The sequence below is a fragment of the Mustela lutreola genome, chromosome 6 (assembly GCF_030435805.1).
Source record: "Mustela lutreola isolate mMusLut2 chromosome 6, mMusLut2.pri, whole genome shotgun sequence".
In the NCBI taxonomy this organism is placed as follows: Eukaryota; Metazoa; Chordata; class Mammalia; order Carnivora; family Mustelidae; genus Mustela; species Mustela lutreola.
This window is the reverse complement of record NC_081295.1, coordinates 33,755,924-33,779,000: the sequence shown is the minus strand read 5'-3', so window position 1 is coordinate 33,779,000 and position 23,077 is coordinate 33,755,924. Positions and strand designations below refer to the sequence as shown.

At 36.4% G+C, this 23,077-nt stretch overlaps 1 protein-coding gene across 2 annotated transcripts in view; it reads right to left on the bottom strand.

The window, feature by feature from the left end:
- The window catches only part of MMS22L (MMS22 like, DNA repair protein), a 134,095-nt gene that overhangs the window by 25,602 nt on the left and 85,416 nt on the right, over positions 1-23,077 (bottom strand). For both annotated transcript variants that reach the window (XR_009354541.1, XM_059177030.1), the window contains exons 15-19: positions 14,617-14,810; positions 9,836-9,986; positions 9,045-9,196; positions 8,068-8,210; positions 1,062-1,221 (exon numbers count right to left, since the gene is read on the bottom strand). Coding sequence is in view for 1 of the 2 variants with exons in the window: in XM_059177030.1 (XP_059033013.1) it covers positions 1,062-1,221; positions 8,068-8,210; positions 9,045-9,196; positions 9,836-9,986; positions 14,617-14,810 (800 nt within the window). In the remaining variant the exon portion in view is untranslated. The remainder of the gene's footprint in view (positions 1-1,061; positions 1,222-8,067; positions 8,211-9,044; positions 9,197-9,835; positions 9,987-14,616; positions 14,811-23,077) is intronic.

Genomic DNA, 23,077 nt, shown 5'->3' with positions numbered 1-23,077 from the left:
TTGCATTCTCCTTTATCTTTCACAACAAAGATAAAAGGTTTCAGACAGCCCAAATCAGGTTTATTTATATGTTCACAAGATCAAAGGGAGCAGATACAAGGTTTAGGCCACAGAGAAATTAAAACAAAATAAACCCCCCAACAAACCAAAAACAAACAAACAAACAAAAAAAAAACCTTAAATTTTGTATAAAAACATCTAAGGAAATATTTTTCATTTCCTTTTATCCAGTTCCTATTTTTGGTTAGTAACATGGCTTTAGTGAACAAAGGTATTCAAATTACTGACTTCCTCAAGGATGAACTGTGCTGTTATAGCACAAGCACAGAAAAAGATTTCTTTCTGAAAGGAGAAAAATAGTATTGTGAGAAGCAAGATTTGAAGCATAAATATCTCTAGTGCAGTAATAAATTCTTTCCTGACATCCTTCATACAGAGCAGACCAGAAAAATAGAGGAGGGTGATGGTTTCCTGATATTTTAAATTGTAACAAAGCACAGATAAACATAAAAAAAAAAAAGTCGTTTTAATTATCCAGATATTCACAATGTGAGTGATTCATGACAGACTATTGACAGCAAATTGGCATCAGCTTATTTTCTGTTTTGGTCATAATCAACTCTAATATTAACACAAGCCTAACAAGAAGAGGTCTGAAAGAGGTGGGGCAAGATAGTGATACACTAGTAGAAAGCCAATATGAATCACTGTAAGCTAAATCATTGTCTTCCAAATTATTCTTATGATTGGGGCGCCTGGGTGGCTCAGTCCTTAAGCATCTGCCTTCGGCTCAGGTCCTGATCCCAGGTTCCTGGGATTGAGCCCCGCATCTGGCTCCTGCTCGGCAGGAAGCCTGCCTCACTCACCCTCTCCCACTCCCTGCCTGTGTTTCCTCTCTCACTGTGTTTCTCTCTGTCAAATACATAAATAAAATCTTAAAAAAAATTATTCTTATGATTGTATGGAGAACTGTGATGTAGCCTGTGTATTAATGTATTCCTATCTATCATGATACTATAGATTCAACCTAAGGAAGTTTTAATAAAGTCAGGAATACATACCCATCATCCGATAAGTCAGTTGCAGCCCTGCGTTGGAAATTTTTTTTCCCAAATAAGGTTTTATATATTTTAATATTTCACCAAGGTATTCTAAGGACTTTGTGACCATGGCAGATTTATCAGAAAGTTTCTGCAGATTCCCATAAGTAATACCAACAGCCTACAAAAAAAAAAGGAAAAACATGATTTAGATTTCCAAGTTTTACACAATACTGACTTTAAGAAATAAAGAAAATTTCTCTCTCTACACACACCCCTTACATTCTTAAGTGCCCATCCTTACCTTTCCAATAAACGTTCACAGCAATTAAAAAAATGCCAGTAGAAAGAATTAAGTCTTGCCTTTTATAATTAAAATAAAATGTTTAACGAATAAAAAAAAAAATCAATGGAACTGATATAAAAGAGGTTTTATCAAATCACATCAAGACTCCCAAAACATCCTGGTATATAAATGGCAATTACAATCCCCAAATTCCTATAAGGAAAATCTACAAGCAAGGTTATGAAATTCTTACAATGTAAGACCTCTATAGTGTTCAGTTCTGTGATATGGATTTTTACCCCCCTAAAATTTTCTTTATAAGCCATTAGACGTTAGCTTTACTTTCTCAGAGGAAAGATGATGAGACAGAATGGGCACAGAAGGCAAAATGGTGAGAGGCAGTAGGGAGAAATGTGAGGTGAGGCAGAGAGAGAAGGTGAAATGGCAAGAGCAAGGGAAATAAAAGAAAGAATTCGTTGAGGAAACATGAGAATGAGCAAGAGGTGAGCAGTCACAAAATGATCCAATAGAAGACTGGCTAGAGATGGGTCATGAGGTTTGAGAAGAGTAGCAAAGTTTTCAAACCATTATTGGGGACTAACAGTGGATTTCAAAAACCTAAATTGGATCTAATACCATCAATATACACAGTTATGTGATTTTTGCTCCTGCAACTCTCAGCAGATAAGACAAAGAAGAGAAAGTAAGTTGTTGCATCCATCCAAGGTTGAAGGTTTGTAGGCAGAACCAAAAAACCAAGATGGAACACTATAAAGATGATGGTAAGAGTATAGCTTTAGTGAGGCCCCCAAGGGGGCTAATTAGGATGGATGGGGAAGATGTGAGACCTTCAGAGGGTGCTGCACTTGGAGAAAAGGAAGTGGAAGGTCACGTGAGGTCACTTGGAGAGCTGGAGGCACAGGTGGTGATGGTCAAAGAGCTCTCAGATAATCCAAATGATGCCACAGCATCCCTTAGGTTTAGTAGTGGGAGTGGGTTGATGAAGCAGAGCAGGTGTGAAGATCACTAGAAGACTTGTGGAGAAGCTTTGAAATGAGGGATTAGGGTAAGTTATTCTAGGTGATATCAAAGTTTGCCATGTTGATTTAATAAAATGTAGAATGGAGGAAAAGATAAGGAATCTATGACCTGGAGTGACTGACTGTGAGGTGGATGATGAAAACAGCAAAACAAAGATAGACTTGATGATTCTTTTTCTCGATTTAGCTTTCTGCCTTTGGTTCTCTACATTTCTTTTCCTAGACCAGAAGTTCTCAAACTTCTCAGTTCCCTTTTATCCACTTAAAAGTTGAGGATCTTTAAAAAAAAAAAAAAAGTTGAGGCTCTTAAGGTGTATTATTATTTGGGTTATACCTATTGATATTTACCACAGAAAATAAAAAGAGAACATTTAAATTACTAGTTCATTTAAAAATAATAAGCATTATTTGTTAACAGAGTAAAAACTTTCTAGGGAAAACAGCTTTATTTTCCAAAACAAAAAAAAATTAGTAATGATTTTTACATTTTTGCAAATCTCTTTAATGTTTGGCTGAATAGAAGACAGCTAGATTCTTATATTTGTTTCTGCATAAACTCTTTTGCAATATGTTGCAGATGAAAAGAATTCAATCTCACACATATATGTAACTAGAAGAGAAAGAAGTATTTTAGTAGATTTTTTCAGATAATTCCTCTCTGATATCCCTTTCAGGGAATTTCTCTCTGATATTACACCAAAACTTGACAAGTGGTATTTCTTAAAGGCTAATTGTATTATGGAATTCAAAACCATGTTAACAAATATTTTATACTCTGCTACATTAAAAGCCACTGATCTATTTTGCTTTTTCAGTAAAGGTTTAACACCCATGCATGCTTCTAAAAGCCCATTTGGTCATCTGGAAAATTCTGGCTCACTAAGTTATACATTTTTCCAATGTGGGTACATTTCATTATTCATTAAAAAAATTATATTTGTTAATATTATCAGCAATGTCATCAGAAAAATCTCTAAGTATCATGAAGCTTCCAAGCTCATAATAGCAAATACAAGTTTTCCAAGATTCTAATTTTCTTAAAAGCTCAAATTATGTCATTAGCAACAAATACTGTCAGTTGTTTTTTTTTTTTGAAGTGATACTCATTTCATACATTTCTAAGAAAATGTCTGCCAAATACCTGTCTGAATAACAATACTCTATTAGTTGTTCTCTCAAGATAAAAGCAGTCATCATCAAGATTCTTTTGCACAGCAAAGGAAACAGTCAACAAAACCAAAAGACAACTGACAGAATGGGAGAAGATATTCATAAATGACGTATAAGATAAAGGGTTAGTATTCCAAATCTGTAAAGAACTTACAAAACTGAATACCCAAAGAACAAATAATCCAATCAAGAAATGGGCAGAAGACATGAACAGACATTTCTGCAAAGAAGACATACAGATGGCCAACAGACACATGAAAAAGTGCTCAACATCACTTGGCATCAGGGAAATACAAATCAAAACCACTGGTCAGAATGGCTAAAATTAAGTCAGGAAATGACAAATGTTGGCAAGGATGCAAAGAAAGGGGAACCCTCCTATACTGTTGGTGGTAATGCAAGCTAGTGCAGTCACTCTGGAAAACAGTATGGAGGTTCCTCAAAAAGTTGAAAATATAGCTACCGTATGACCCAGCAATCACACTACTGGGTATTTACCCTAAAGATACAAATGTAGTGATCCGAAGGGGCATGTGCACCCAAATGTTTATAGCAGCAATGTCAACAACAGCCAAACTATGAAAAGAACCTAGATGTCCATCAACCGATAAATGGATAAAGAATATGTGGTATATGTATGTACACACACACACACACACACACACACACACACACACAAATGGAATACTATGCAGCCATCAAAAAACCTGAAATCTTGCGATTTGCAATGATGTGTATGGAGCTAGAGGGTACGTGGAGCAAAATAAGTCAAAGTCAATCAAAGACAATTATATGATCTTTCTGATATGAGGAATTTGAGCGGCAGGGTGGGGGTTGTAGTGGGTAGGGAAGGAAAAAATGAAATAAGATGGGATCAGGAGGGAGACAAACCATAAGAGACTATTAATCTTACGAAACAAACTGAGGGTTGTTGGAGGGTCGGGGGGGTGGTAGGGATAGGGTGGCTGGGTGATGGACATTGGGAAGGATATGTGCTACAGTGAGTGCTGTGAAATGTGTAAGTCCAATGATTCACAGATGTGTACCCCTGGGGCTAATAATACTTTATATGTTAGTGGAAAAAAAAAAAAAGATAAAGTAGTCAGGTCAGCCTGTAACTCACATTATCACACAAGTGCTGTTTATTTGTAGATGGCCACCTCACTTTATATGCAGCAGACATGCTTTAAATACACTTCCCATTGTCATTCATAGGACATTAAGGGACATGTACTCAAGGGTCAAAATTCAGTAAAATTAATAATAATTTTACCGCTTCATTAAGGATAATTCTTTTTTTTTTTTTTTAAAGATTTTATTTATTTATTTGACAGAGAGAGATCACAGAGAGGCAGGCAGAGAGAGAGGAGGAAGCAGGCTCCCCACTGAGCAGAGAGCCCGATGCAGGGCTCGATCCCAAGACCCTGAGATCATGACCCAAGCCGAAGGTTGCGGCTTAACCCACTGAGCCACCCAGGTGCCCCTCATTAAGGATAATTCTTAAATGAAACTGGATTTTTTTTTTTTTTTCCTGTGACTGTATGGCAGCAAAAATGATAACGACCACCAGTATAATTTTGGGCCATGGTATGGATTTGTGATAAAGTTTCTGCACTATTTGTGCAAATGTCAATGCACTTTTGAGCTTGTAAAATTCCTGGAAAGGTATCAGTAACCCCCAGGGGTCTATGAAACACTTTTGAGAACCACTGATCACAGTATTTCTCTTGTGTTTTTAGCCTTTATTTCCTTAGGCTATAAGACATGTATTTCTCAGACTATCTCAGGATCATACTATCATTTCTGTGCAGGAAAGAGTTAACATAGTAGGCCCTAGGCTTGCTATCTTTAAAAAGTCTTACTTGTAAGTCTGGCCCTTGGCGGGAGATTGGGGCCTTAGGTTTTTTTTCACCTTTTCCTGATAAGAAGGCTCACTGAGCCTAAACTGTTTGTGGACACAATGTAGTTTATGCTATATATCTGCCGTCATTCTGGAAGTATGGAGTTTTCTAAGTGCTCGGCAAAAGGGACCTATGTGACCAGTCCCTATTAAAAAACGTAGGCCCTGAGTCCCTAATGAGTTTTCCCAGCAGACAGCATTGCAGATGTATTGTCACAGTTCCTCTCTGGAAGAATTAAGCATGTTCAGTGTAGCTCCTGGGAGACGACCTTTGGAAGCCATACCTGGTGTTGCTAGACTTCACCCCTGTACCTTTTCTCTTTGCTGACGGTACTCTGGATTCTTTCACTGTAGTAAGTCATAGTTGTGAGTACAACTATATGCTGAGTTCTTAGTCTTCCCGGCAAATCATTCGGCACTTGGGAATGATCTTAGTGACCTCTCACACAATCTCAAACCAAACCAGTTAAAATGGAACTCCTCACCTACTTCTCCCTCACCTTAAATCATGATGCTCCTATTTCTTCTTAAGATATCATCATTCTTCTGGTTAAACACAGTATTTATTCCATACCCCTTCAAAAATCCCATCATTCAGTTTTCACTTCCTTCTAAAACTAACTAGATTCTGGCCAACAATTCTCCCATACTTTTAATCTACTCTACTATTACTAATTTTCTTAAAAACTCATTTGATCTAATCAGACCTACTTAAAAATTTATAAAGCCTTTCTCCTGTGAACAGGAGAAAATCCAAACTTCTTAGACCAAGACACTCTGAATTATTAATCTACTTAATGATCTAACAACTATTTGGTACTTAGCATAGACTGTCTTATTATTTTAACCTTTGTGTTTATCTTGTATTCTTTTTTTTTCTTTTTAAAGATTTTATTTATTTATTTGACAGAGATCACAAGTAGGCAGAAAGAGAGAGAGGAGGAAGCAGGCTCCCTGCAGAGCAGAGACCCCGATGTGGGGCTCGATCCCAGGACCCCGGGACCATGACCTGAGCCGAAGGCAGAGGCTTTACCCCACTGAGTCACCCAGGCACCCCTATCTTGTATTCTCAGACAAGTAAAAAGTTCTCGAAGATCAAGGACTATTTCTGGTTTTTCAAATCCCTAAGAAATCCTGGCATAATACTATCTAGCATTTAGCTAACGACTATTATTTACTGAGTGATGAAAGAACAATTAATTCAGACTGGCTTAAATTAGTAGTCTCTGAAAACTAGTAGTGAGATAAATGACTTCTACCTCCCTTTCTGGTCCAGTATGGTTCCTAGCATAAGTGTCTTAAGTACAGGTTAAGATTAAATCAACTACTACACAAAAAGCTCAAAAGAAATGTCTGTTTTAGGGATGCCTGGGTGGCTCAGTTGGTTAAGCGGCTGCCTTCGACTCAGGTCATGATCTCAGCGATCTGGGATCGAGTCCCACATCGGGCTCCTTGCTTGGCAGGAAGCCTGCTTCTCCCTCTGCCTCCGCTGCCACTCTGCCTATGCGTGCGCGTGCTCTCTCTCTCTGAAAAAGTAAAATAAAAAATCTTTGGGAAAAAAAAAAAGAAATGTCTGTTTTATAGCTACATAAACTATTACTAAATATTTTTAGGATTTGTATGATATCACTAATCATCATACAATTATACTTTTAACTTAATGGAAACCAATGGAAGAATTCACAGTTATGGAAAGAACTTACAGGTTGTATTTATTTTCATTGATGTTAATATAAAACACTTTGAGGGAAAACAAACCAACTTTTAGTGTGAATGGCTTACAAAGACACTAAACACATTAGCAACTTCAACAAGGCTGTAAAGCAAAAAATACCACATAATAGAAATTCCTGCAAAATTAACAATTAAAAGTCAAATGTTGAAAGGGACATTATGGAGACAAAACTAAACAAATGAATTGGATTTTAAAGACCCGACCATAACAATATGAAGCAGTTGGTGTTTATGCTAACTATAATAAAATTTTACTGTAAAACTTACTGTTTGCTATAGGGTGGTAAACATTAAGTCAAACTATTATGGGAGAAGTATCTAGTTCCCAAGTATCCGGAGAATATCGCCATCCCAGTTTTAGCAATTTTTAGCAATAAGATATCCCCACAACTGACAGAAGCCTTAGTGAATGGTATTATGTAGCATTCTTTTTCTTTTTTTTTTTTTTAAAGGTCTTATTTATTTTCTTAGAGAGAGAAAGCAAGCATGAGCATGGCGGGTGGGCAGAGGGCGAAGGACAGAAAGAATCTCAAGCAGACTCCATGCAGAGTGCAAAGCTTGAAGTGGGCTCTATCTCATGACCCTGAGATCATGACCTGAGCAGAACTCACAAGCTGGCCACTTAATAGACTGATCCACCCAGGTGCCCCTATTATGTAGCATTCTTCAGTCCCTATTTTTCATTAAATGTAATTCTTCTGCTGTCCTCTAGAGTGAAATGTACTCAACTACTGAGTCACAGTTTTATTCCTCCAGAATTTGATAATAGCAGGCAAACAATAATATGACTCAATTTAAAATAATTCATTTTATAGAAAAACTTCATAAACATTTCAAGTTTTTATGAAAAAATAATTATAGCTGATTTGGACAATTATACTAATAAATGAAAACTACCTCAAAAAATAGAACAAGTGCTTTTGTAGGGTCTTCTAGACTGGATAAATATTCAATTTGAGCTGCTGAGAAAATATTCTTTACTTCTGAGAGTTTAAATAGCAACCTTGTCAGTTCAGCCAACTGTTCCAAGTACTTTTTTTCTGTTAATATAAAAACAACATAACATTTATGTTTACCATATACATTTATATTACACACATATATAGATGAGAGTAAGGAATGCAGTATTCACTTATAACATCTTTTTTTAAAAAACATTCAAACTTGCACATAATTAAAAACTTTCAATTAAGTCTCTAAGGAAACATTTTATTTAAAATCAAACAAACATATACTTGTGAATGTCCTAAACCCCAAAAGTTATTAATGTAAAGCTAAATGATGCACTAAGATATCGAAGTAAATTTGGAGCATTTTTTTCAGTCATGCCTTTGTGTGATTTATAAACGGCCATAAAGAATGCTTTATGAAAAAGCATGTCCTATAGACAACCAAACTGTATGGATATTTTAATAAATAAAGTACAAGTATCACTCTGTGACTAATAACAGTAAAGCAGAAGAGAGGTAAAATATCTAAGATAAAACAGGAGAGAATTATTCATAATTGGATACTTTTCTTTTTAAGGTGTTAACAGTATGATATCTGGTTATTTGCTTTATAGTGCTACTTTTTTTGTGTGATCAATTTCTTCAAGGTAAAAAATAGCTTGTCACTGGAGAGCAAGTTTTTGTTCCTAGCTTCCAAGGAAACAAGTTCTTTTATCTTTATGGGAGAGAAATTTGTCATATATGGTAACAGAAAAATATCAAGAAAAAGAAACAGGTGGCAAAAGGAAATAAGTTCCTATTTATACATATTAGAAACATATTTTATATAATATTACAAACATATATCTTTTTCTATTAATTTATGAAAAAAAAAATCTTCAACATACTTAGATATCTAGAAAGCAAAATGCCTCAGATACTTACCAAAAGCCTGTCCAGGATTTGTATCAATGAACAAATCATCAGGAACATAGGGGTTGTTTATGTACATTTGCAAAATGCAACGAATCCATGATTTTATAGTTAAGGCTTGGAAAGATACACAGCTTATATGAGAAAGTGCTTCACATAACATGCTGTAAAAATAAATTCATGGGATATTAAAAACCAAAACTAAAACCTGACAATAAGTTCCCTGAGCACAGAGATTAAGGAAGGAAAACTTTCTAACATACCCCACTTCTTAGCCTCCCTTATTTTACACACACATTAATGCAGATAGGCACTGTTGAAAATAAACACTACAAATACACCTTAAAAGAAGTTTTACAGAAATATTCTTGTTTTCATCTGCAATCTTCTATTTTTATTTTCCTCTTTCCATTGATGGCACATGTGTAGGATTATGTCAAGAGAAAGAGGGAAGAGAGAATAAGGTTAAAATGGGAAAATCGAGGAAGGGGCTAATAACGAGCGAGGTGAAGTGATAATGAAGCGGAAAGTAGAAAAAAAAGTGGCTCTTAATAAAAAGAGCAGAAGTCATGACCATTTACATAAGAAAAAAGTTAAGGCCAACATATATTTGTATGTGGGTCTTCTAACCAATCCCATTCCCATTCCTTTCTTTCCTGCTGATACATCCAAAAGTAAAAAACCACCCAAGTGAGAATATATGTAATAAGATCAGTTTTTATTTTTGAAGAGTCTTACTTTCCTACTGTACTAATCAGTCCTGAGTTTCTATTAACACGCGTATCTGAAATCAAGTCACTTACCTATTTTGTAGGCAATGACTTAAATATCTTGCTACAACTTGGGGCCAGATGATATCATCCCAACCAAAAAGTTGCATCACTGATATAACTGGCCGAGGCTGAAGATCTGATGGAGCTGTGCTGGGCATGTCCATTGCAAGCAAAGTAAAATCTAGATTTAAAATGGAAGAAATTTATGGTGAAGAATTTTTAAAAACTATTGCCCTTCCCCAAATTATATCAACAGTGATAAAAATAATTCAGCACACAATAATAAAATGTCATATTTAGAGATGCAGAACTAACAAAAAGCAAAATCGGAACTAAATTCATGTTGCAAAAAGAAATTTCTGTAGCGATCATCTAGAACTCCAGGAACGGGTCTAGAATAATTCATTTTAGCATTACATGATCAAATCTATACTGGCTTCTTCAATTTCCAAATTCTATACTCGCTATTTCTGTTCATGTGCCTCTCTCATTCAAAAAAACCATTAAAAAAATATATATGTCTCTAACAACCACTTTTCTTCATTCAAGCTAATGTACTTGCCACTTGCCTCAGAGAAGACTGCAGTCTTATTTTTAGCCATTAGATAGTCATCTATTAAAACAACAATCTCCTATAATCAGTGGCCCTCCACTTCCTTCAGAACCCATTTAGCCTAGGAACCAGAATTCTTTAGTTAATCATGCTAAACAAATATACTTTATTTTGTGATTTCCTGGGAATTCCTCAACTTAATTTGTAAATATATTTATTTATGTTTGTCAATAAATTGCTTATGAAGCATTGGCTCCTATGTAGCTCTCTCAGATGGTGGCTGTGTATTCTCCCATCCCTCTCCTACATTTGAGCTATAGATAGGAGAGTTTGTTCCTTGATCCCATGGCTGCTTCTAGAACATTCTTGTCTTCCTCCTCAAAATCTCCAGCTTTGATTCTCATGTCATCAACTAACTCTCCTTGTTGATGCTTACTAGTTTACCTCCTCTCATTTCTTTAAGACTATAGCTCACTAACAACATCCTCTCTAGGAGCACTCCTGTCAAAATCCCTGATGGCTTTTCTTCTAATATCCTGGCCTCTCAGTTTCCTGAACTCCCCTTCTCAGTAAATCTATCTCCCATTCTATTTGAGCCATTCGCTCCCATGCTGATACTGAGAGACTTTGCCATGACCATTAAGTACATTCTCTCCATTAATCTCCACTTCCAGGACCCCATTTTCTGGCTCTAGCTCCTCAACTCCCAATAACTATCTGATTCCACCAGGACCTATACAATTTATTGGTCTTAAAACTTTTTCCCTGACCCTCACTACCTTCATGCCTCATCTTTCCCTTTTTAGGCACCTTGACTACATAGTCCACTGTGTATACTGTCAATTCCCTTCCTTCTTACCTGATTTGTTGTACTTGTCTGGAAAAAAGTGCCTGTTTCATTCCAACTCTTGGTCTTCTTTTCACACCCACCTACGCCAGCACCACCTACGCCAGTATAAATGGCTGGCAAGCAACCCTGCTGACTGATCTCCCTTTACATTTATGACTCCAAGCTTTAAGTTGGACCCTCGTGCTGGCCAGAATTCCTGCTACATTACTCTAGTCCATGTAGACTTTTATTCCCTACATGTCTACTGCATACCTTCTTTCCTCTCTCCATCATCAGCCAGCACCTCCTCCCCATCCTCACTTCCAGCTGATGGCCTTCCTTCCTACTTTACAGAGAAATGAGAAACATCAGCAGAGAACTACCATAAGCTCCTGCCACGTCTACCCAGGTGCCTCCACCTGGGCCAGATCCTCTGACTTCTCTTCTGCTACTACAGATGATCTGAGGCCAAATCCTCTAAGGGATCCATTTCTCTTGGGGATTAAAACACAAGAGACTCTCTTGCATCATCAAGTTTTCCCCTCACTCCAGCACATTCCTGTCAGGTCTATAAATATGCTGAAACTTTTCCTGTGTCAATCTCTTTGACCCCATACCTCCTCCTAGCTAATATTCCCCTTTTTCCACTTCTCTTAAATAGTGATAAAAAGATTTATCTACATTTGCAGTCTGCAATTTATTTTCTCACATTTTCTCTTGAATCATCTTCAATCAGACCTTTGCTTCTAGCACTATATACCCAAACTGCTTTTCAATGTTAGCACTGACCTCCTTTCTTGCTTAATCCAATGACCAATCTCAGGCCTCATCTTACTTGATCCATTAACAGCATTTGAGCAATTGATGACTTCCCCTTCCTTGAAATGTTCTGTCAGTTGATTTCCAGGGCACCACACTTGGTTTTCCTCTTGCTTTCCTGGCATTGCTTTGCAGTCTCCTCTCTTGGTTCATCATTTTTAATCCTACAAATCTGAACACGGGACTGTCCTGGAGCCCAGTCCTTAAACTTCTCTTTTCACCAACTTACTCTATCAGCGATCTCATCCACTTCATAGTTTTACTACTTATACATAGTTTCTCAATTTAATGTCTTCCCTGAACCCTACACTCATTTTGTAAGTGCCTGCACAACATCTTTTCTTAGATTCTAGAGGATATCTAAAAGAAAAAAAAAAAGTCCAATATCAAAGTCCTAGTCGTCCCTGCCAAAATTTTCCTCATCTCGGCATATAGGGGATTCTCTATTCATTCTACTTATCATATCCTACCCACTTTAACATTCTGTCACCTCTGTCTTCAAAATACTTTATCTTCAGATTGGAAATCTGACCACTTCCCACCACCTGTCCTATCGTGATAGCCCAAGCTGCTCAGTTCTAAGTTGTTGCAGTCGCTCCCTAACTGGCCTCCCTACTATCTGTTCTCAGTCTCACATCCAGAAGGATGTGAGTTTCTGCTCAAAACTCTTCCAACAGATTCTAATCTCAACTAAAAGCAAAAGTGTTTACAACTGCACATGAGGCAGAATACAAGCTAGCTCTCCATTACTTTTTGATCATATCTCTTGACTATTCTCTCTCTCTTTCTTATGCCGCATGACTTTTCATGGCTTCCCTGTGGCCCGGCAAGCACACCAGACATGCTCTTGCCTCTGGACTTGTGCAGAGCCTTGGTCTCTTGCTTCCTTCAGGTTTGTGCTTAAATGGTACTTACTCGGGCCTTCCTGACTATTGAAAATTACCACCTGACTCTGGCATTCTCTATCCCTATCCTCTTTGATATATTTTCATTTTCCACCATAGTACTTATCACCAGGTATGACACATCTTGCTTACTTACTTACCGTTCTCTCCCCCATACTATAGGCTCCACAGGAACATGTAACTTATATGTGAGAAAAGGAATAGCAGTCTTTTACCCCACTGGCATAGCCACATTGGCAATAAAAGTGGGTGTTTGAGGACTTTTTTTTTTTTTAAATGCAGAAAATTTTTCTCTCCTAACCTATTCAAGTCTTTATTTCAAAACAAATCCCAAACCCACACATATTTTACTTTATATGTATATATCATTTACTTTTAGAACCTAGGACAGCTGTGACTAAACATGTGTGGTATCATTTTTGTTCACTGACTGCGAGTCAGGATGATGAACAGAAGAAAGAGAAGTCATATTGGCTTCTAATGACCGCTTTGGTTAAACTGATTAAATATCAATATTTATTTTCATAGACATTATAGTAGTTGGAAAACTGTTGTCCTGTCACTATTCTTCAATCTGTCATTGCAATGTTTTAATTATGGAAATGTTAGCAGAATTCAAGATCTTTCACAATTTATATCATTCAGTCTTTTATGTAGTGTTTTTAGCTCAGTTTTCCATCATTCACACCAGGGTAAAATATAAACCATGGTTTAGAACTTAGGTTTTAAAAAGAAAGCATTACATTCAAATGTATTACACACTTAGGAAAAAAAAAAGATTTTATTTATTTATTTGAGAGACAGAGAGTGAGAGAGTACAAGCAGGTGGAGAGGGAGAAGCAAGCAGGGAGCTTGACATGGGGCTGGATCCCAGCACACTGAGATCATGTCCTGAACTGAAGGGAGATGCTTAACCGACTGAGCCACCCAGGCACCCCTCAATTGCAACTACATACATGTAGTTATCATACTGATTTCTGGCTATTCGAGTACTTCTGCACATATTTTGGGTAAATACCCCTTTGAGAAACATTATGGTCTTTTCTTAGAAAACTGTATATATGCTCATATATTCAAATTCTTGCCTATGATGTCATGTGATTCAGATTCCCTTAAAGCCTAAGGACACGACCTTAGACTAAGAGTCAGATTCATGAAATATTATTAGCTAAAATAGAATCTAGTAAAAGTCAAACAAAGTTCTATATATTTGCTGTTCCCGTGATCTCATCTGCTTGGTGCGGAAGTGGAATTCACACTGTTTTCTTCTGCTCCTCACATAAGTAACTTCACCTGATACCCGGATACCTTTACACACAATGTGAAAATAAAGTATTTGAACTAGAAGAAACCCAATGCTACTTTACTTTCCAAATACTGCATGTATAAGAAAGTTTTATATACAATATTATATATATATATATATATATATATACATATATATAATATATTATATATAATATTTTTAAGGTTGAAAGTTGTATTTTGTTTTTAGCAAACAAAAACTTAAATTTTTACCTTTAGTAAGTGGAAAATAATTGACAAGCCAAAGGGACTTAATTTAACATTTGTAATTCTTTTCCTCTTCCTGGTTGTCCGAGTATTTATTAGACTGTAATAAAAGAGTTTGTCACCAAGCAAACAGAAGAAAAAACTGACAGAGTCTGCAAAATGAGAAGCTAATTAGCAAATTAACAATGCTGACCTGCAGCTGCATCGGCGAGTTCTGAGAGAGGCACTATCTGTGACATCCTCTGACTCTTCAAAAATGAAAAGAAATGTCTCCACAGAGCACAGGCAGCCGCAGCAAGGTGGCGCTCTTTAGCCAATAATGAAGACTGCACAAGGAGGTCCATGCTCTCCTTTTGAAGTTCCTGACACAATTGTTGATGCATACTCCTAGAAAGAAACAAAAAATATAGCTAATACCCAACAAATGCTTATAAAAATCTTCCTTAAATACATTTTGGGCTTTTTACATTTATATCATATGAAAACTTGAGGGACCGTTTTATATAATTAAAACCTTTATGCCAAGACATTATGCATTTCTGCTTATTTGATGGATGAATGATGGCATATTAAGCACCATAAAGTTAATGTTAATTACTAATGTCAACCATTAATTATATGCTTTTTAATATGTCAGATCCAAATGAGAAACAGGCAGCTTCAGAATGAAGGTCTGCATTTTGCAACTCACTATGACAAGTGATTTTACTTACAATGTAGACATGAAAACAATTTTTTAAACCTTTTTTTTTTTTCCCAAGAGCTTTAAGGACATAGTTGTACCAAGCAGAAAGTAAGTACATCTAGCTTGCTTATGTGTGGCATTTTATTTTATTTTATTTTTAAAATATTTTATTTATTTATTTGACAGAGAGAAATCACAAGTAGACGGAGAGGCAGACAGAGAGAGAAAGGGAAGCAGGCTCCCTCCTGAGCAGAGAGCCCGATGCGGGACTCGATCCCAGGACCCTGAGATCATGACCTGAGCCGAAGGCAGCGGCTTAACCCACTGAGCCACCCAAGCGCCCATGTGTGGCATTTTAAATTGAAATATTTTCTCATATAAAACTGTGCCAGATACAATCTTGGTACTTTGGTCTAAAAAGATCCATAATCATTTTCACAGAGCAGACAATAAAAAGTTATTGTTTTCTATAAAATAGTAAAACATGAATTCAATACTGCCTAAAAATTTGATTCAAGGTTTACTTACCTATTTGCTTAATTATAATGAAAATTTAGACAGTTCTTGCAAATCAAACTATAATGAGCTATCACCTCACCCCTGTGAGAATGGCTAAAATCAACAACACAAGAAACCAAAAGTGTTGGTGAGGTCGTGGAGGGAAGAAAACCCTCATTCACTGAGGATGGGAATGCAAGCTGGTGCAGCCAATGTGGAAAACAGTATGGAGGTTCTTCAAAAAATTAAAAATAGAACTACCTTATGATCCAGCAATTGCACTACTGGATATTTACCCAAAAAATACAAGAACATTAATTCAAAGGGATACAGGCATCCCTACGTTTATAGCAGCATTATTTACAATAGCCAAGATATGAAAGCTGCCTAAGTGTCCACTGATTGATGAATGGATAAAAAAGATACAGTATGGATTTAATACATAAACACAAACACACGAACACACAATGGAATATTATTGGCCATATGCAATATACAATGGAACATTATTTGGCCATAAAAAAGAATGAAATCTTGCCATTTGCAATGACATGGACAGAGCTAGAGTATAATGCTAAGCAAAGTAAGTCAGGGAAAGACATAACATCATATGATTTCATTTATATGGGGAATTTAACAAACAAAAAAGGAAAAAATAGACAAATCAAGAAACAGATTCTTAATCATAGAGAACTGAAGGAGGGAGATGGTTAAACAGGTAATAGTGTTAAAGGAGTACACTTATAATGGGCACAGCATGATGCATGGAAGTGCTGAATCACTATACTGTATACCTGAAACTGATATAACCCTGTATGTTAACTAACTATAATTAAAATAAAAATTTAAAGAAAATTTAGACATTTCTAGACCTTAACAGAAATATAAGGGGGGGGCACTAAGCGATTTTTGTAGTGATCTGGATAAAAGGCGTTTTTGCAATATTCCCAGACATTAATAATTTGATTACTTAAAACTAAATGTACAACAATACATACATACAATAATATTATTCTATTTTTATTAATGTCACATCAATTGTGAGTAGATACAAATGTATGGACGGACACCATCCTGAGACAGATTTGCTTTCCTCAGTTAAAGACAAAGCAGTGAAAACTGACAGAGTTGAAGCAGAAGATGTCCTCTGATAGTAGTACTCCCTTAAGAAAATACTTAGTTAAAAAAAAAATTACATTAATTCTAACATTTCTGATGTTTTAAATTAGTTTAGCTAAGGGAAGTGGTTACTCAAAATACTTCTAACAAAAATACAGAACTTAGTACATGCACCTAAAAAGCAATTCCACTGAAAGATCAAACTGGATCTAAGATCATATTTTAGTACTTTTCACAAACCTACACAGAAGTTAAAATTTTAAGTAATATAACATGAGAACACTGTGCCCCTTGACACTGGAATTCTTGGATGATCAAGAGGCACTACTTAATACTCCTTGAGGTATTGGGGGGGGGGAGTATATATATGCCTGGGGAAAGAATATCAGAGCAAGCAGTTCTCATAAAAGCTAACCAAATATCTGCTATATCCTCTCTTGTAAAAAGATGATGTTTTCAACTTGAACTAGTGGCTAGAGAACCATTTCAGGTCCTTTAGCTTCAACTAAGTTGAATACTGGATCACTAAGTCCATTTGGCACCTAACTTAACGGCCTGCATCAACATAGAAAGTTCACGACCACACGTCAACACACTGGAGTCCAAGTAAAATAATACCACCTTTGGCACAACCTACTTGATGCCCTTCTAACGTATACTGGTTTCAAAGAATAATAAATACCTTACTGTACTTGGGGAGGATGAATTGTGCTATTTCTACATAAATAAGCCATTTCTTCACAGACTAAAACCTATTCCCTAGGGAGGGATATCATTTCTGATTATCTCCTTTGTGCCAGAATTCTTGAATTAAAAATCAGAACAATTGTATGAGATAGGTATCAGTAATCCCCTTTATAGATGTTGAAGCTGATAGTGAGAAAGTTAAATAAATCCAAAGGTCACATGGCTAGGAAGGGCTGGCCTCATAATCTGAACTTAAAACTGACTCTGAAGCCCATTCTTTCCTCTTACACACTAAGACACACACACTTACTCACCAATACCTACATACTTTAAACACTGACCAATTTTCTTCTCCTCCTACTGGGGCTGAAGAAATTTCAATAAGCCAAAGAAAAGGAGCTTTAAAAGCTGCATGTAGCCTTGCCTTGTGAAGAGGTAGGGGCAACACCAGAATTCGGTACTGGGAAAAAACGATAAGAGATATCAAGTAAAATGTATTCAAGGCAGTACTGAAAAAGGCGAAAAAATCTGAATCACTTTCGACCTCTTCAGACCGAAACTTTGACACGCCAGGGTGTCTAACTAGGAGTTACTACAGGGATCTGAGTCAGAGGTCTGCAAAAAACAAACCACTAGGTTAAAAAGTTAAATTTAGAGATTACTTCCTCCAAGGTAAGAGAAAACACAGCAAAAAGAACTTCCAATTAAGTGTAAGACATTGACCCCAAAACAGACTTGTTTTGGAAATGTGCATCCACTTTGCATTTTGGTTCCAAAGAAGCTTTATATCCTGGGAATATGCAAAACACTTTCTGCTTGATGGTTTGAATGTTTAAGCATTATCTGTTTGAATAAGAATGATAATCTGCTATTTTACAACAAAACAAAGTTGTTTCAGACCTCATAATAATTTATGTAAACTTGAACAAATCAGAGAGGGAAAGATGCAGGAAATGTCACGGATATACTGTAGGAGGAATGCGAGGAGAGAATGCAATTTCTGCACTATAGCCAAAAGAGTTAGTACTACCCCTTGCAGTCACAGGTGATTTTTTTTTTTTTAATTACATTTTCTGGATGAGGAAACTAACTACACAAAGACCATGGAAAAATAAGTGTATTATATTACATGTGACTGCACATCTGCTTAAGGTATATTCACAGAAATACAAATACTGAAAGCAGCTCTGTCCCTATAGGTCACAACATAAATAAAACACAAAAAGTATATGAAATATATAAAGACTACGACACAGTTCTAGATGTCATGGCTATTTTATAAAATATTTTCTATCTTCTTCAACAAACTGCAGAAAAATCTGAAAGTAAATTTATTGCACAGAAAGTAAAATGTAATTTTGGGTCAAAACCAAAAAGAAGTATCACAATAGTTACAGAATCTCCCAACACTTGGCAAATTGCTTTGTGTAAAGACAAACTTAACATGGGTTAAAATCATTTTGGAAATACACACATGTGGAACTAGGCATGCATAACCATCTCACTTAGATTCTAAAAGATGCAATATAGTATAGTAGAAAATAAAATTTGCTGCACGTCGGTTATTCAAATTGTAGCTCTCAGAGAAACAAGAGCAACACCGAGCACTCACTGGTATTTACCATGTGCCAAACACCATGTTACATGTTTTAGAAGCATTATTTCTTATCCTATGAATTAGGTACAGTTACAATTATAATCTTATAAATGGGGAAACTAAGGCAAAAGAAGTAACATGTTGGGTAACATAGCTGGTTATTAGCAGTTACTCAGAGCAGTGTTGACCTTGAAAAAAGCAAGTAATCTCAAGAAGAGCAACAATCATTTACTATATATCCATGGCTAGGTTTATCGTGAAGACTGCACAAAATAACATCCCTGAAAATGTTTAGAAACCTATCACTGCACCATGTAAATACCCTAAGTTTATACACCTGGTTACTATATCCTCTTAGGCTCTTGTTTGAGCTCTGGTATCCTGCCCTCTTTGCTTATCCTGCTTAACTCATTATGTTTAAGAACTTCCCTGATTCCTGCATCTGACTATTCTTTTGCCCATTTCCCAGGATCTGCTTTCCTGTTTTTATCTTCCCACTACTTCTTGCTGTGATTACATTCACTTATCCATCACAGTCCCCACATCCCCACCCCTCCCCATGGTCCTCCCCATGGTCCTGCAAATATATTGAGGCACTATCATCTGAGAGGCACTGAGGCTTGCTTGCCCCTGCCAGCCTAGTCTCTGCAGCACATTCCTTCCTACCAGTGTAGGCAGGCTCCTGGGAACAATTCCTGGACTACTCTCCCTAGGTTTTACTTCTGATCTTCCTTTGCTCTGGTCTCTCCTCTAACTGGTTATCACAGAACAAGGTATGACATCCTGTATATCACTTTACTAGTGGTCATTATTGCATATGTAGTATTTCTAATATTGTGCCTCAAAATTTAGAGAAAGTCTGTCTAGTGATGGACCTTGTGACCATAGAAAAAGCATAATATAATAAATGCAACTGATAAAAGCTAACAGCAAGGGATTAACAATGATTAATAGCAGAATTCCTTTTTTAGTTCTACTCCAAACCTGGCAATTTTCTTTAACCAATATTTGTAAAAAATAAGATGGTAAGCTCTAAGTTAAAAAGTTGTTTCTAAACCACTACAGATAATTATTTCAAGTATCTGATTTAACTAATAGAAAACTGGATGGGAATTAGATTACTCTATGACCATTTTTAGTTTTGGCTAAACTCACTAAAAAACCTTAGGTATCTTCCATCCTCTAGTCATTCCTGCTCGCCTCTAAAAAAATAGGGCTATAATCTCCTTTACTACCTAGAAAGAATATAACATAATTGAAGTAATAACATTACCAGAAAAAAAAAAAAAACACTCTAGGTTTTTAAAGGTGGAAGTTATCCTAAAAATCATCCAATCCAATCCTGTCTTCAAAAGATAAGGGGGGGGGGGGGGAGAAGGAAATACACACACACACACACACACACACACACACACACACACAGCTTTCTGCTACAAAGAGACTTCTGCCAAAGCCTCACTATGAGAGAATGGTAGCTGGAGTCCTAAACCCCAATTCTGTGCATGCCCCAATCATCAGGGAGGGGCGATGAGTCAGAAGCAGGGCTGGCAGGCAGCAGCCGGGGCACACCTTGCAATGCTTCCCTGTAATAGCTCAATGCATATGTGTACGTGGAGGAATGGTGAATTGATAGTGATGACTAAGAGAATATGAGAGATCAAGGCTGTTCTGACTACTGAGGGACTATGACAAATAGCACAGCACTGGCAAAGATGCATCCAGACTCATAGAATGCATTCTTAAGAATAAAAGGGTTTCTCAGGCTAAGGAAATTGTCCAAATGAACACCTGTCCAAGAGAGAGAAGACCAGCTTGTGACCCCAGAAAACTTCTGAGACTTCATTTTTCATACGTTAAATGGAAATAAAGGCCTATTATCCTCCATGGAACTGTTAAACTATCAAATAGTACCACCCAGGTAAGACAATCTGCAGACTGTAAGGCAAGTTGATATGTATTTTAGTCACATTTCTACTGCTTCTAACTCCTAATAACCGTGTTCAAGATGCAGTACAGCATCATCTAGGGAGACACGGGCTTTAGGGACAGACATACCACAGTATAAATCCTATTCTGTCAACTACGAGTTATGTGGCCATTTCCTCATCTGTTCCAAGAATTCTTAAGATACTTCCCATAAATGGAACAATTATTGTTGGCCAGAGAATTGACGACTGTTTATTGAGAATACATATGCCAGGCTTATTCTGTTTGTGGCCTTTACTAATTTACTCCTATAGATAATATTATTATCCCCATTTTATAGACAAAAAATCTAAGTACAGAGAGGATAAATAATTTAACTGAGTCCTATTGTCAGTAAGCAGCAGAGCTAGGATTTGAACACAGGCAGTCAACCTAACATCAATGCAACTATGTTATAATTACCTGTTTACTACCCATATAAACAGTGCATGTTTTAAATGTTACACTAATACATTCACTCATTCATATGCTAAGTTCCTAATAAAGGTAGTTGCAAACGAGTATAACACCCAATGCCAGGTGGCAAACCAGTTGCACATACATTAAAGGGCTTAACACTTCTGGGGAGCATAGGTCATTCTATAAGGATCCTCAAAATCATGAACATGTGGTAATTTTAAAAAGTTCCTCTGACCCATAATTAATTAATTTGCAACTGGGAAAGAGAAAAACCAGAATCCAGTCTTGAGTCTGGTAAACCAAGCATGCTCATTAGCAAAGCTGCCTTATGGTTTTACAGAATAATACTGGTAAGATACTTAAAATAAGTTACTTGCCACTATCTGCAAAATATGGTATAGCATGAAAATATGTAAAACATGGTTATATTTAGAAATTTCTCTTTTAATTTTACTAGTCACATTTATAGATGATTATGGGTCTCAAGTCAGTTAAGTTTTCCAAGTGTTATTTCACTTCATTTTATCGCATACCTATAAAAAGGATCTGCCCTGGTAGTTCTCAATCTTGATTATCATCCAAATTATCTGCAGGGCTTTCTAAAACTACTAATGTCCTAGTCTTACTAAAGATCTCCCCGCATCTTCAGGTTTGGGACCTAAACATATTACTTGTTTTACAATTCTGACTCAGTAGGTCTGGGAAGGGACCAGAAAGTTTACATTTCTATTCAGTAGATGCTGCCAGCCCTGATCCACACGGAAAGCTCTCACCTTCCTCACTTTCCTTGTCTATAAAATGGGGACAATAATAGTACGTACAAAACTAAATTAGTTAAAAATCAAATACTTAGAATAGGATTGATAGATATATTCTCAATAAACAGTCTTTGATTTTTTGGTCAACAATAAAAGTCACTTTATTTATTGTAATAATTCCTATTTAATTCTTCTAAAACACAAAGATATGGCCATGCAACTAGTAGCCCAGGGACCACACTGAGTAGGCAAGACCATATAAAAGAGAAGTGTTACTAGAGAAGGGTTAAAAACATTCCTCTACTCTGTAGGCAGAAGTGTAAAACAAACTGTTAGTTTTATACCAACTCAGAGAAGAAAGATCATTGAGGGCACCAGGAGAAAATGGGCATGGAAAGGATTCTCCAAGAACAGGTAAGAACTGAGTAAGTGAAAGCAATAAAGTAAAAGCACAAAGGTATACAAAATCGATTCATTTATTCTCTAATTCCACACATATTTTATATGCTCTAGACCGTATGTATAAAAGGTTGTTTCAAAGATTCTGCCTTTCTGCCTTTCATTCTATTTTAATGAGAGAGGTATAATGAAAGGAACATTATGTGTTAACATTTTAGGTTATGGTAAGATTTATGGATAAAAAGTAATCAAGGCATGAAGATAATGAATGATGAGAACTAATATTTTGACTAGGATGATAAGGAAACATCTACTGAGAAGGTGACATTTGAACAAAAACCTAGCGCTCGCTTTGGCAGCACATACACTAAAACTGGAATGAATGAAAACCTAAATAAGGGAAGGACTTATGGAGGTGGGAGAGAGCATTCTAGGGAGAAGAAACAGCAAATGCAAAGGTGCCAAGGTTGGCAGTTTCATAGGCTCAAGGAAAAACAATTAGGAAGCTAGTTGGCTGAAGTACAAT